The 13440-nt window shown below is 37.4% G+C and overlaps 1 protein-coding gene across 1 annotated transcript; it reads right to left on the reverse strand.

Annotated features, from left to right (window-relative positions):
- Positions 1-1806: 1806 nt before the first annotated feature.
- On the reverse strand, positions 1807-6812 carry LOC103429859 (receptor-like protein kinase BRI1-like 3). Its single transcript, XM_008367985.4, has 2 exons — positions 6450-6812; positions 1807-6095 (listed from the first exon to the last, which is right to left on the reverse strand). Exon 2 carries the CDS (start codon positions 5856-5858, stop codon positions 2238-2240), a length of 3621 nt encoding a protein of 1206 aa, XP_008366207.2. The 5' UTR covers positions 5859-6095; positions 6450-6812; the 3' UTR covers positions 1807-2237.
- Positions 6813-13440: the final 6628 nt, after the last annotated feature.

The raw sequence follows: 13440 nt of genomic DNA on the forward strand, positions 1-13440 counted from the left end.
GATAAACATATAAGCATATGAGTAATTAGAATATAATCACAATTTAGATATTGGTTAAAGAAGAAGTCACCACAAAAAACCAAAAGAAGTTTCAACTTATTCATTTTTTAATGGGCAGAACCGACAAGAAAATCCGCACAAAGTCCTCAAGATTACCCAACATTACCGAAAGAAAATGCAGATATTATGGAGGTAATGCATAAAGCTCCATAAAGTAATCTAAACTTAGCCCTGTGATTAGAGACTAATTAATGATTTGGGCTCATAATTCCAACAGAGAAAACGAATCCACATGCTTTGTCATCATCATTGAAGACAACTTACTACTAAAACTTCAAAACATTGAGATTAATGAGTTCAAATCTTATGTATTAATTTTGAGTGTAGTCTCTCGGTAGTTTATATTATTGATGAATTGATACGTGTTAAATTTATGAAAACAGAGTTAAATGGGGTTAAAATTACGAACACGTGTCAATAAATGGTGGAGACTACAAAAAAACCACACGTAAAATAAATACAGAAGATTTGAACTCGAAATTAGGTTCCTACTTAAGTTTGCTGACTAAGTTCGACCTACAACAATAATGGTCAGCTAATCAGTTGATAATCTATCCTCGTGGGGTGGCCTTGTGTGCGACCAGCAGGATACAAATTCTTATAGGGTGGGGCTACGGATGGGCAGAGATGTCGAGAAAATGCAGTGGGTTTCGAGTTATGTGTGTAGTCACATAAACACGTGATACGACTGTTACATCTAATTTGAATGGAGGATATTGAAGGAAATTATTTGAATTTTGATAGCGGTAAATTTGCCACAAAAAATTTAAAACATTGGAATGAAGTCTATGGTAGGCCTCAGAATGTCATCATGAACTGCTTGCCCCTCAAATGCACCATACATATCACCTTAACTTTTCAGGACTAATCACCAATTAAACCTCAAAACATGTGACAAAAAGCTTTAATATTACCTAGTTCATTATTTTTTTGGTCAATGGTAATTTTAATTTTACCTAGTTTGTTTTAGTCTGCACACTTACTTAACTAACATTTTTATTGAAAATTCAAGTATGTGGACAAATTATACTGTACAGTTGCTATACACGGCGGCACACTCACAAAAAATGGATGTGAATGTGCTGCTGCAACCGCATTCGAGGTCATGCTGCAGTGGGCCTTGTACCCTCAACAACTAAACAGTAACAGAAGACATCGAACAAGGTGAAGGAAGTGCTCACTTTAAGTTCTATAGAGCTTTTCAGTTTTTACTAGAAAATACGTGATAAAGTTGAGTCATATTTGTTCATATAAAACCATGCATATCTTTCAAATTCAAGGTAAAATTGAAACAGGAATTGCTAGCCCTAAAGATAAAATAAATTTAAGAACTAGTGCATTCACATTGAGATTATGTACAAACATGTTAAACAAATTTGATAAGGAGGATTTGGAGATGAAAATTTTCTCGGTGTAACTGAAAAATATGAATTTTTTTAGTTGGGTTACTAGTGTCTTCAAAGGCGAAGGCATAGAGCGAGCGAGGCACTTAGGGTTTTGCAAGGCGAGGCGTAAGACTTTCGGGTTTTTTCTTTTTTCTAGAATTACAATACCACAAAGGCAAGGGATGAGAGGATGAGAGACTGACTTCACTAGTACAATATCAAGAACCTTTTCTTGTCTTCAGCAGTGAGCTCAAGAGAAAAGGTTGGAGTTTCGGAGCTAACAATCTGGTGCAGGGTGGAAGTTTAGCACCAAAGCAGGACGATAAATGATGAACAATGTATGAAAACAATCACAGAAATATATTAAGCAAACTGCAAAAGATTCCAATTACTCAAAGACTGCTATTACAATTTTACAAAACCACATATCAGCTTTCTATGAACATAAACCAATTGTGATGGACAATGGCGAAACTAGTTAGCAAAACTGTGAGAGAGGAAGGAACACAAGCCAAATAGAAAGAAACAAAGTCCTTTTCGAAGCCTTGGTTATACACACGATTTTTCGAATAAACGAATATACACTTCACCCCAACTTTGAGCTAACAAGAGACTTCATCATTTACTCTGTTCTCCCTATGCGTTTTCTTCTACATCTCTCTCCGATTCACGGTTCTATTATATACAGCACGCATACTGCGAAGGATAGGACCTCCCGTCTTCGATTGCAGAAACTTCTTTCATCATTGGAACCACCTCCGGATGACATGTGCTATGAACTAAGTCTTTCTTTTATGGTTCCTCAACAACAGTCTCTTTCAGCGAAAAGCCATCGAGGACGTCATTTTCTGAACCAACCTGAAGCTCTTTAAACATAGCCATAACTTGGATCATGTTTGGTCTTCGGAATGGCCTGTCATCAAGGCACTCAAAGGCAATCCTCAGATACTGGTATAATTCAGCCTCACCAGATATCTGCGTCAACAGCTCGGCGTCCAGTATCTCATTCCATCTCTTCTCTCTCTGAAGCTGCTTTGCCCATCCAACCAGGTTGTTGTCATCCCCAAATGCTGACGGATCTATAGGCCTTTTCCCCGAGAGAAGCTCTAGCAGAATAACACCGTAGCTGTAGACATCCCCTTTTGTTGTGCATCGAAAACTCTGGTAGTACTCGGGGGGAACATAACCCGGAGTGCCTGCAAGGGTACTCACGCTGAGATGAGTATCAAGGGCATTGACCAATCTTGCCATGCCAAAATCAGATACTCTGGCCTCAAAATTTTCATCCAGAAGAACATTGCTAGACTTCATGTCACGGTGGATAATATGAGGTATGCAACTATGGTGAAGGAAAGCTAGACCTCTCGCGGAACCTATAGTAATCTTCTTTCTTGCTGCCCAATCAAGCCTTGAAACCCCTGCCTTGGATTTGTCATGAAGAACAGCCTCCAGACTTCCCCATTTCATGTACTCATACACGAGAAGTCTCTCCTCGCCGATCTTACAGTACCCTAACAAAGGAACCAGGTTTCGGTGCTTGATTTTCCCAATAGTTTCCATTTCTGCCATAAACTCCCTGTCACCTTGGCCTGTGACTTGGATTAGCTTCTTAATTGCAACAACAGAGCCATCTCCCAGTTGTGCCTTGTAGACCTCGCCAAATCCTCCACTGCCTATCAAGCTGTCTGCACTGAAACCATTAGTGGCTTCGAGCAGATGGGCGAAGGTCAGTTTCCTCAAAGGCTTCTCAAATGTGGCTACATTGATGCTCAGAGGCTCGGGAACACTGGAAAGTTTCCAGCTGCTGCCACCGGAAGTTGGAAGGCTTTCGATATATTTCTCTCTCTTTTCCTCCTTCAGCTGGTACTTCTTCACCCGATACAGCATTAACATAAGTATAAGGATACAGAAGAAAAAGAACGTGACGCCAATTACCATTGCTGAAGTCAAAGAATTATTTCTCCCTCCAACTTTGGAATCTGTTGAGTGCCTTTGAGAGCTACAGGCCGCCAAGGGTACCCCGCAAAGGCCGGAGTTGTTCTCATATCTAGATGCTGGGAAAGTGGTCAGCTGACCTCCGGAAGGGATGGGACCGGTGAGGTTGTTGTTAGACACATCAAGGTCATTCAGAAAAGAGAGAGTCCCCAACGATCCTGGGACAAAACCCTGAAGGTTGTTATGAGAGAGATCAAGGACTCCAACTGCTTTCAATCCTCCAAAGCTATCAGGAATGTTTCCGGATAGCTTGTTGTGTCCTAGGTTAAGGACTTGTACGTAGGACAGCATACCTAAGTTTTCAGGAATGGTTCCAGTCAAGGAGTTGTAGGATAGATCAAGGAAGATCATGCTGCCATTGCTGGTGAATGTGTAAACTGTCCATCCAGAGTAAATTCTAGTCGACGAGCACGAGTGAACCATAGGAAACTTTTCTAGTGTTTCTGCTCGGATTCCCTCAAACTCAACTAGTCCTCCTGCACCCCTGCAAGATGTCCCACCCTCATTTCTTACGAATGCAAACTGCTTCCCGGAAACAATCCCAGGAAGGACTAGGCCGGCTTGGTTGGACAGCTCTGGTGGGATAGAACCACTTAGGTCATTGCTGTTCAAATCAAGCCAAATGAGGTTCTCACACTTGCCAAGCTCAGCTGGAATCTGTCCCGAGAGCGAATTGTTGCCTAACTGGAGTATAGCAAGCTTATGGAGATTCCCAATGCCAGATGGGATATCTCCGCTAAGGCGGTTACCAGATAGTGACACCCAAATCATGTTGGTGCAGTTGACAATCGACCGCGGAATGGTTCCAGTGATGAGATTGTTGTTGAGAATCAGAGTTTCCAGGTTTCCTCCATCAATGCAAATGCCTTCTGGGATTTCACCGGTGAGGTTGTTTGCCCACATAACCAAGTCAGAGAGCTTCGGCAAGCTCCAAATTTCTAAAGGAATTGGACCACTCAAGTGGTTGAAGCTCAGATCAATGGAATTCAGGTTCTTGCAGTTTCCAAGCTCCGAGGGCACATTCCCGGACAGCAAATTGTTAGCTAGAAGCACTTTTTCTAAAACTGATGCAGCATTGGAGGAGCAAAACCCTGAAGGAATGTTCCCAGTGAAGATGTTCGAACTGAGATCAAGCACTTGAAGCCGCGTGCCATTGGTAAGAGACAGCGGCACAGAACCAGTTATGTTGTTGAATGGTACATAGAGATATCTCAAGCTCGGAAGACGGCTTACAACGGTATTGAGAAAATTCCCTGAGAGCTGATTGTGTCCGAGATTGAGGCTAACCAATGAAGTGCAGGACAAAAAACTCGAAGGGAACTCTCCAGAGAGAATGTTACCAGAAATATCAAGTTCCTGAAGAGTCCCACAAGCTTTTCCTAGTTCGGCTGGAATTGCACCCGAAAAATAGTTGTGACCAAGAAATAGTTGCCTCAATTTCTTGAGATTTCCCAACAAAACACCCGGGATTTCGTTCTCAAGCTTATTATTCGAGAGGTCCAGCGTCTCCAGAGCCTGACAGTTTTCGAAACTCGGAGGAAACTGATCCCCGGAGAGTGCATTGTGTGATAGCCTAAGCAAAGTGAGGCTGCCGCACTGCCCGAAATCAAGGGCGGAGAACGTCCCCGAAAAATTGTTGCTTGAGAGATCCAAATACTCGAGAGAAGCTGAAGCCTTTGCAATGAAGCTGTTCGGTAATTCCCCGGAAAAGCCATTGTTTGAAAGGTCAAGGGTTGATACATTCTTGCAGGACAAGAAAGAATCACTCAACTTTCCGGTCAGCTTGTTGTGTGAAACATTGAGCAAGTTCAGACTGTTGCAAGTCAACGAATCCGCATTCGAAATCAGATTGTGAGAGATGTCCAGCTGAAGCAGAGAAGCACCAAACCCTAGATCGCCTCCGGGGATTGAATTGTGAGACAGGTTAGCGAAAACAAGGCGGTCGCAACCCTGAAGAAACGATCGGATTGGAAGCGCTTGGGAGATGTTGTTGGAGGACAAGTCAACGGTTTCAAGTCTGCATGATGTTACATTGGACACAGAGAGATCAACAGCAGAGAAATAATTGCCCTGCAGGTGGAGTTGCTGGAGGCTCGGCAGGGCGGCGAGAGGCGGAAGGTGGAGGCCGCCAATGAGACCGGCGTTAGAGAGGTTGAGGGAGGTGACTGCACCGTCGGAGGAGCAGGTGATGCCTTTCCAAGAGCAGAGAGGAGTGGTGGAATCAGGTTTCCAATCAGATAAGATGCCATGGGGATCAGATACAACAGAAGATTGTTTGAATGCATACAACAGCTCCACCACATCACCACCGCCACCGCCACCGCTGCTTGAAGACAAAATTCTGGCGCCTGAGGTCAAACTTAGGAGCAGGTGGAAGTGAAAAACAAACAAAAGCAGAAAGGAAAAAAATCCCATCATCCTTTGTTGTGATCTGAACTTCTAATCTCTCTCCAACATCATCAACCTTTCAGAATTCCATGAAAGAAAGGTATCTTTTTTTTTGCAGATTTCTGAAAATGAAGAAAAATATAGAAACTATACAATTTTCATTCACCTAAAACTCAACCAGTTTTCCTCATTCCAGATCTGAGCTGAAAGTCTGAACTTCCATATCTTTTCTTCCACACATTTCATCAAGTGGGGCTTGCTTGGAAGCTGCAAAATTGAAAATTTAAACAAACCCAATTAAAATTCAGAAATAAAACAATTAAAATAAACAAAAGGGTTGGTGGGATTGGTGGTGGAAATCACTGTCAAGCATCAAAAATTTATGAAAGCATCAAACTTTGAAAGAAACCCATCAAAAACACAACATTTAAGACTTAAGAGCTAGAAAATACCATGAAAAATAATAACATGAATGAATAATGATAGAGAAAGATGATGATATTAATGGAAAAAAGAAAAGTAGGGCTTCAACTTAAAGGGCAAGTGCTCAGAAATAATGGGCAGTCAGAGATGGTGAAGAAAAAGAAAGGGGGGGAGAGAGAGAGAGGGGGAGAGAGAGACCTCGGAGCTGACAGAGTCTCTGGATACGATGTTCAGAACTGTCGGGTCTCTGGTAAACATCAAACCAAAGTACAGTAGTAGTACATACTATATAGCATTTCACATGATACAACCTTAATAATATTTCTTCTGTTTTTTCTTTTTCTTTGGTGTTTTGAGTGATGAATTTTTAGAACCCAGAAGAAGAAGCAGAAACCCCAAAAATATTTCCTGTGAATGTGACACACAGAAGTGTCATATGATAAATGGTTCTGTTTGGAAGGTGAGAAAAAAAAAAGAAAAGAAAAAGAAAAAGAAAGAAAAAATGGCCTTGGACAAGAAGGGGAGGGAGGGAAGGGCTGGCAGGATGCTTTAGGGGAAGTAAAGAGAGACAGAAAATAAGAATATAATACAAGACAAGTTGGTGGGCTTTTGGGGCAGAGGAGAGATAAAGTCTAGAGAGAGAGTAAATTGTGGGGAGTGATGTCACGGTGCCCCATCTTTTTTCTCTACTTCTGGGTCCAGTCAAACTTTGGATATGCTCCCTCTCTCTCTCTCGTGTCAATTTCTGGCAATTTCGGGGCTCTTGGGGCATTTGGTTGGAAACTTGGACGGATTACCCCGCACGTACGTCTCTGAAACGTGATTGTGATTTTCTTCCTTTCTTTATTATAGGGTTTTGATTGTTAATACCATTGTAGAATTATGTGCAAATATCTGATTAATTTTATCAATGTTTACAATTTTGTTAATTGCCCAAAAATGTTTGGGTTAGAGTAATGTTAGCTAGTTTTCTCTTTGTTTAACCTTTTTTAAGTATGTTTTGTTCTCATTCTCATATTGTAATAAGGTAGAAATATGGTTGGAAATATTTACTTTTCTAAGTTATTATTCAAAGATTATCGCTACAAAGTATTAGATTCAATAACGTCGGAAAATATTTAATCATTTGTTTAACGTTGTGATAATTGCAATAGTCAATAGTCAAAATAGTGAACATACTTTTTATTTGATAACAGTTACATAAGTTAAACGCTTTTTAGTTGGTTGATTTTTTTGGATTGATATATTTACTTAATAACAATTAGCTAAATGATTTTTGAGTTTGTCGATTTATTTTCTTAGTGATTAATAAAAACATTGAGTTTTTACCTATTTATTTAATAACAGTTAAATGACGAAACAATTTTCAAGTTGTTTGAATTGCTTTCTTAGATGAACTTTAAAAAGGACCCTATAAAATGGACACTTTACAATGTTTCAAGATCAAATTACATTGTTGGAAGAAAACAGATAGGAGTACAAAGCGTTCATCTAATGTAATATCACATCTACTATTAAGTATATATTCTTTTACATTAAACCTAAAAATCGATCATTGGTCCAATTTGAGTATCTCTATAGGATATTTTTTTATATGTATGACTCATTTTCTTATATTATTCTCCTTTCTATCCACAAGAAATGTGATTAGTTTGCTTTCATCGCTGTCATTTTTGTATATACTATACAAGCATATTAAATACCAAATTCAAAGTGGCCGGGATATATTCCTTGGTAGTTTTGGAAACACAATCTTCAAATCCCAACACAAATAGATTAAAAACAAGTTTGAGATCGACTCAATATATATCAACAAGGTTATACATTAACAAAATAAAAAGGCATTGAGATATATCAGTCAATGTAGGATAAAGAGGATTTGTCTCTTGTACTTCTCTTTAAATTGTTATAAGAGTGTATTTTTGTTCACCACGCTCAAGTGGAGATAATGCTCACTATCCTATTTATCACCGTTGAATGAGTTTAAATTTTGAAATGGGGTGTACACACCCCTTTTTGGATAGAACTTGGCTTCTGAAAGAATCAGTAGCACCCTTGCTGATCACCAATCACGGCTGGACACGTGTCCAAGTTGTGATTAAAAAATCAACAACTTAGACATGTGTCCAGCCGTGATTGGTGATCAGTAAGAGGTGCTGCTAATTCTTCAGCAGCCAAGTCCCATTCACCCTTTTTACCTCTCACACATCTCTCTCAATTTTCGATTGTGAATTAAAGAAGACAAAGAACAAAAATTAACAAAAAGTGTGTGAGAAGAAAAAATGAGTGTGTGGGTACCATCCTTTTGAGATTTGTGTCTATCTACTACACAGATCTCGAAATTTAAACTCATCCAACGGTAATAAACAAAGTGATGAGCATCACCATCACTTTTTTTTAGTACGTCGATATTTTTACACTAAAGGGAGGGGAGTTCAGCTAAGCCACACAGTGGACAACCTAATTTGATATCGAATTCGCCATTCACGAGATTCGAACCTAAAACCTTTCACTACCAAGTGAAAAAAAATACCACCAAACCGTTGTACTGAGTGGCAGCATCACCATCACTTGAGAAGCAAAAATATTCCAATTGTTATTACTTATTACAAGTTTTTCCATCTTGTCTTGAACATGTATGCGAATCTAGTGTATTTAAATATTTATCAATACTTCTACCTTTCATCTTTCACTTGAAAATACAATATATCATTATTTACTCGACTTGAGTGATTACTAAGGCCTCTTCATACATTGACTATCACATATCTTATATATAAAGATAGAGCCCCACTTTGGGGTTACCGCTTCGACCAAAAATAATATGGCCCAAATACCTTTCAGCCAAAAAATAAAAAATCAAAAATCAAAAGCAGCCAAAAAAAATTGCATAAAATAATACAAGGGTAATTTTGTAATTTTAACAGTATTTTTTTAATAATTATTTTTTTTGTGCAGTTTTTTTATAATTAGTACTTCACAATAGCCTAGCAATAATGTGATTCAATTTCTCTATTTTTAAACACGTTCAAAACATCTTAAAATGAGTGTAATGCTGGTTATAAAAAAGGTATTTCGCAAGCGGATAATAATGTGATTAAATTAATTGTCAAATGATTTTTTTTAACAAAAGATATTATCTACACTAAGGGGTACGGGTGGGCTTAGTCTCACAATACGCTAGCAATAATGTGATTCAATCAATTGTTTATTAAATATTATTTTCTCTATTCTTAATGTAAATTCTATAGAAACCGAATTTATTATGTGAATTCAGTTGCTTTAATTGGTTTATGAGGGGTTTCTTCTAGTATGATTTAAAATTATTCATTTACTTCAAATATTTGATTTTTCTTTTGTCAAATTACACATATAAATACCTTTAAGGCGCGTGCATGAAGGCTAGTATATAAGTTATGCTGAATAATACTCCACTATTTACGTAGAAAAAGAGGAGCAAGAAATTAAGCGAGGTTTCATACGTCATAACATTGAATAAAAGTCTTAAAAAATATATTTATAAGACTAAAAAAGTTAATAAAAAACCAAGCAAGGACTTTAAAGTGGTGGACGTTCATTGCATGTATATATTTTCCGTGTGGCGGAAACACGGACTGGTATATTAAATATAATAATATAATTAGTTTTGAAACTTAAAAAAAATAATATATATATATATATATATAAAACTAATTGTATATGACATTTGATATATCAAACCGTGTTTCTAGCACACTAAAAAATTTATCTGTTGCATGAGAGAATGGAGCAACTAATATATATTATAATTATTATAAGAATATCGTCATTGAGTAAGTGTATTGGTCCCCGATAAGCTGCTCCTCCAAAGACATATTGTATGTTTAAATACTAAATTCTTGCTTTACAAGAGGCCATTCCCTTAGGATTTTTCTTGCAAGTGTTAATATTTTAGTATGACTTTTTAGTCAAAATGGTCTATGAGATTGTTATAATCCTTCATTATGGTCTTTGATATTTAAAATAGATAGAAGTGATCCATGAAATTGTCTATCGTAAACTATTTTAGTCATTATGTGAAAAACCTTCGTTAAATTGAATAAATCATTTTAGTCAATCAATACTTAAGTAATAATTCAACCATTAAAAATCACATAAAATGATTTGCAACTTTTGATTTAAATATATAATTTACCTTGGCATTACAAAATGAATAGATAACTTATTTTTTATGTACGCGTCTCGTGCGTATACGGCCATTTCGAGTCACTAAAATAATAAGGTGGTGGTGGTGGTGGATGGTATAAAAATAGAAATTTTCGAAAAGCTGAGAGAAGGCGCGGCCCGCGGGACATAGGGTTTGGGGGATCTCTCTCGATCGGGGGTCTCTCACTCAAAAACTCCAAAACCCTAAAACTCCAAGTCTGCCAAAATATTTGTAATTGTTGTGAGCTTGTAGCTGAGTGAGGGTGCATTTTGTCAGTATGCTTTATACACGAGTGCATCGATTTCTAAACAAAAATTAGGGCAAAAAAAATATAGGCCCAAAACCCCATCAGCAGTTCCCGCTAGATTCGCCCTTTGCACCCTAATCCAGTAAATAAATACAACAATTAAACAATATAATAAAGTAACTAAAACTGTCATGTATAATATCTTTAGTCATCTTTATTTGAATATTATACCTTTCGTAGTTTACATATTCCAAAATTAAACAAAATCTGAATATATTCAGTTAATCCAATATATACCAAAATCGTATTAATATTCAAACCACAACAATTTGATCTCAAAAACATAATTAGAATAACGAAATTCGCATAAAGAATAATTGTCGGCTCCTTGGCCGTGCGCCGCCACGGGTGGCGGTCGGCGGCTCCGACTTGCCGAAAAATTCAATTATTTCTAAAAATTCTCAAAAATTACAGAAATGAAGATCTCAAAGAGTAGATAAAACTTTATACTTGTTACCAAGTCCAATTTGGTCTAGAAATGCTCCAATTTGGCCCAAACTCGCCGGAACCCTATAAATTTTGGTGTCCTCGACTCGACTCCATAGCAGCTCCGACGCCCCAAACCTTGTTTGGGCTTTATTCCTGGGTTCTCAAGGAACATGTTGGTGGTGGTAATTGGAAGAGTTTGTTTCAGATTTGGTGGATCACCACCTATGAACTCACGCACCCACCGGTGAGGTTTTGCACAGTTTCAGGGCCAATATCTATCTAATTTATGATAGAATCAGTCAAGGGGAGGTCATGGAACGTTTTTAAGATGGTTTGGTAACATAATTCGTCAGAAAAACCGACGAAAAGCCACCGGAGGAGGTGGAGAAAGCTGGGTCGGGTCGATGGCATAGAACTGGGTCGAATGATCCGGTGCACTTCCTTCCTCTCCTTTCCCTTCCTTTCTCTCTTCTCTCATTAGTCACTCTCTCATCTCCCCCTTTCCTGATTGGCTCATCTCTCCCTCCTTTCTCTCATTTATCTTCCATCTCCACCGCCTAACTTTCTTACTTTTAATCTGGGCCACACACATGGCCTTCCAGATTTGGCTCCAAAAATCTGGAGCATTCTATAAATGATAAATTTACAATTTTACCCTCGATTTTAAGCGTTAATAACTTCTTCGTTATATCTCCAAATTGCGTTCCGTTTACGCCTACGCGTTCGTGAGATTGAGCTTTATTCAAAAACATAAATTTTGACCTTGAAAGGTCTACATATCTTCAATAATTAATATCCAAACTTTAAACCTCGTAACTAGTTTAATTAAAACTAAAATTTTATGAATTAATATAAATTCCCAATTATTTTTACATATTCATAATTATGAATACCCAATTCCTATATTTACATTTTCAGGGTATTACATTTACTCTCACATTTTTCGCTCATATAGTACTTTTTTTAAAAAAAAATTAAGGTCTCGTTTGAAAGTGCTTTTAAAATAGCTAAAAGCATTTTTAGAGAACATATTTTTGGGTTCTAAAAGTACTTGAAATGTTTTCTGCAAGAAGCTTTCTAGAATTTATTGTATTTTTCTACTAAGAAATAGTTCCAAAAATATTTTCATGCAAAACACTTCCAAACAAGCTTCTTGAATTGGAGAGACTTTTCAGTGTGACTAGTACATAAGTTGGTACATCATGTGTCACTATTCAAATGATGGGTTAAGTGTGCTAAAAAGTTAATAACTTAAAAAATAAAATTTCTCACAACTTCTATTAAAACACGTAGTGTACCACTTGTGTTCCCGTCACAATTAAAAATTTCTCCTTGAATTGCCACAATTAATAAATTACATACCTAAAATCACAAAAAATAAAATAAAACTCCGCTCCAACTATAAGAACCAAAATCATTTTTAGCATAAGGAAAAAATATATTTCAGTTTTTGTTTTATTTATCTCTTTAGAGGAAAACGATTTAATTATATGAACTCTATTAGTATTTACCATCATCTTGTGAACCACGTCTCCTATACATTTATAAATCCTTTCATAAGCGAGATTTACGTATACAAGAGATGTATGTAGCCAGTAATATATATGACTTAATCTCACCTATGCAAAGGATGTAATAAACAATCTGATTAGATATATACATGTGATTAAGATTAATTATCAAATGAATAAAGAGCTTGGAGTGCACCAAAAGGCAAAGCAACAAATTGTGCTGACTCTTCCGGTGGCCAGGGACTATGGTCAGCCCCAAGTAGGGACGTCTAAGGAAGAAGGGGAGACTGGTCGGTAGCTGGTAGAACCCTCCGAAATATTTGACTTTAGTTGTGAATTGGTACATTGCGTTTTCCATGGGGAATTCTAAATTCTAGAACTTGTCTTTGAGACCCTAGCTAGGGTTAGTTGAAATATTGGTTGGCTTGTAAATAGACGTCTCGATTGCTTCTTCCACACCAGCACGGAAGTCCTATTTATGTTATCCTATTCTCTTTCTTTTTCTATACAAATGATATTAAGACTTAAGAATCGAATATAAGACCTCATGCATATTGCTCAAGTTACAAAATCATTGTTTTACTCAACAAAAATGATTAAACCTATTTATTTACGATAAGTACTATTAACTACATGTGACAAATTAATGAGAACCTAAAAGGAAATACGAAAGAAATGTTAACAAAAACGCTTTAGTTCGTGAAATACACCCTTCCCCATATAACTATAATATCATTACTTAATTGGGTGATATTG

Source organism: Malus domestica, chromosome 11, assembly GCF_042453785.1.
Source record: "Malus domestica chromosome 11, GDT2T_hap1".
Taxonomy (NCBI): Eukaryota; Viridiplantae; Streptophyta; class Magnoliopsida; order Rosales; family Rosaceae; genus Malus; species Malus domestica.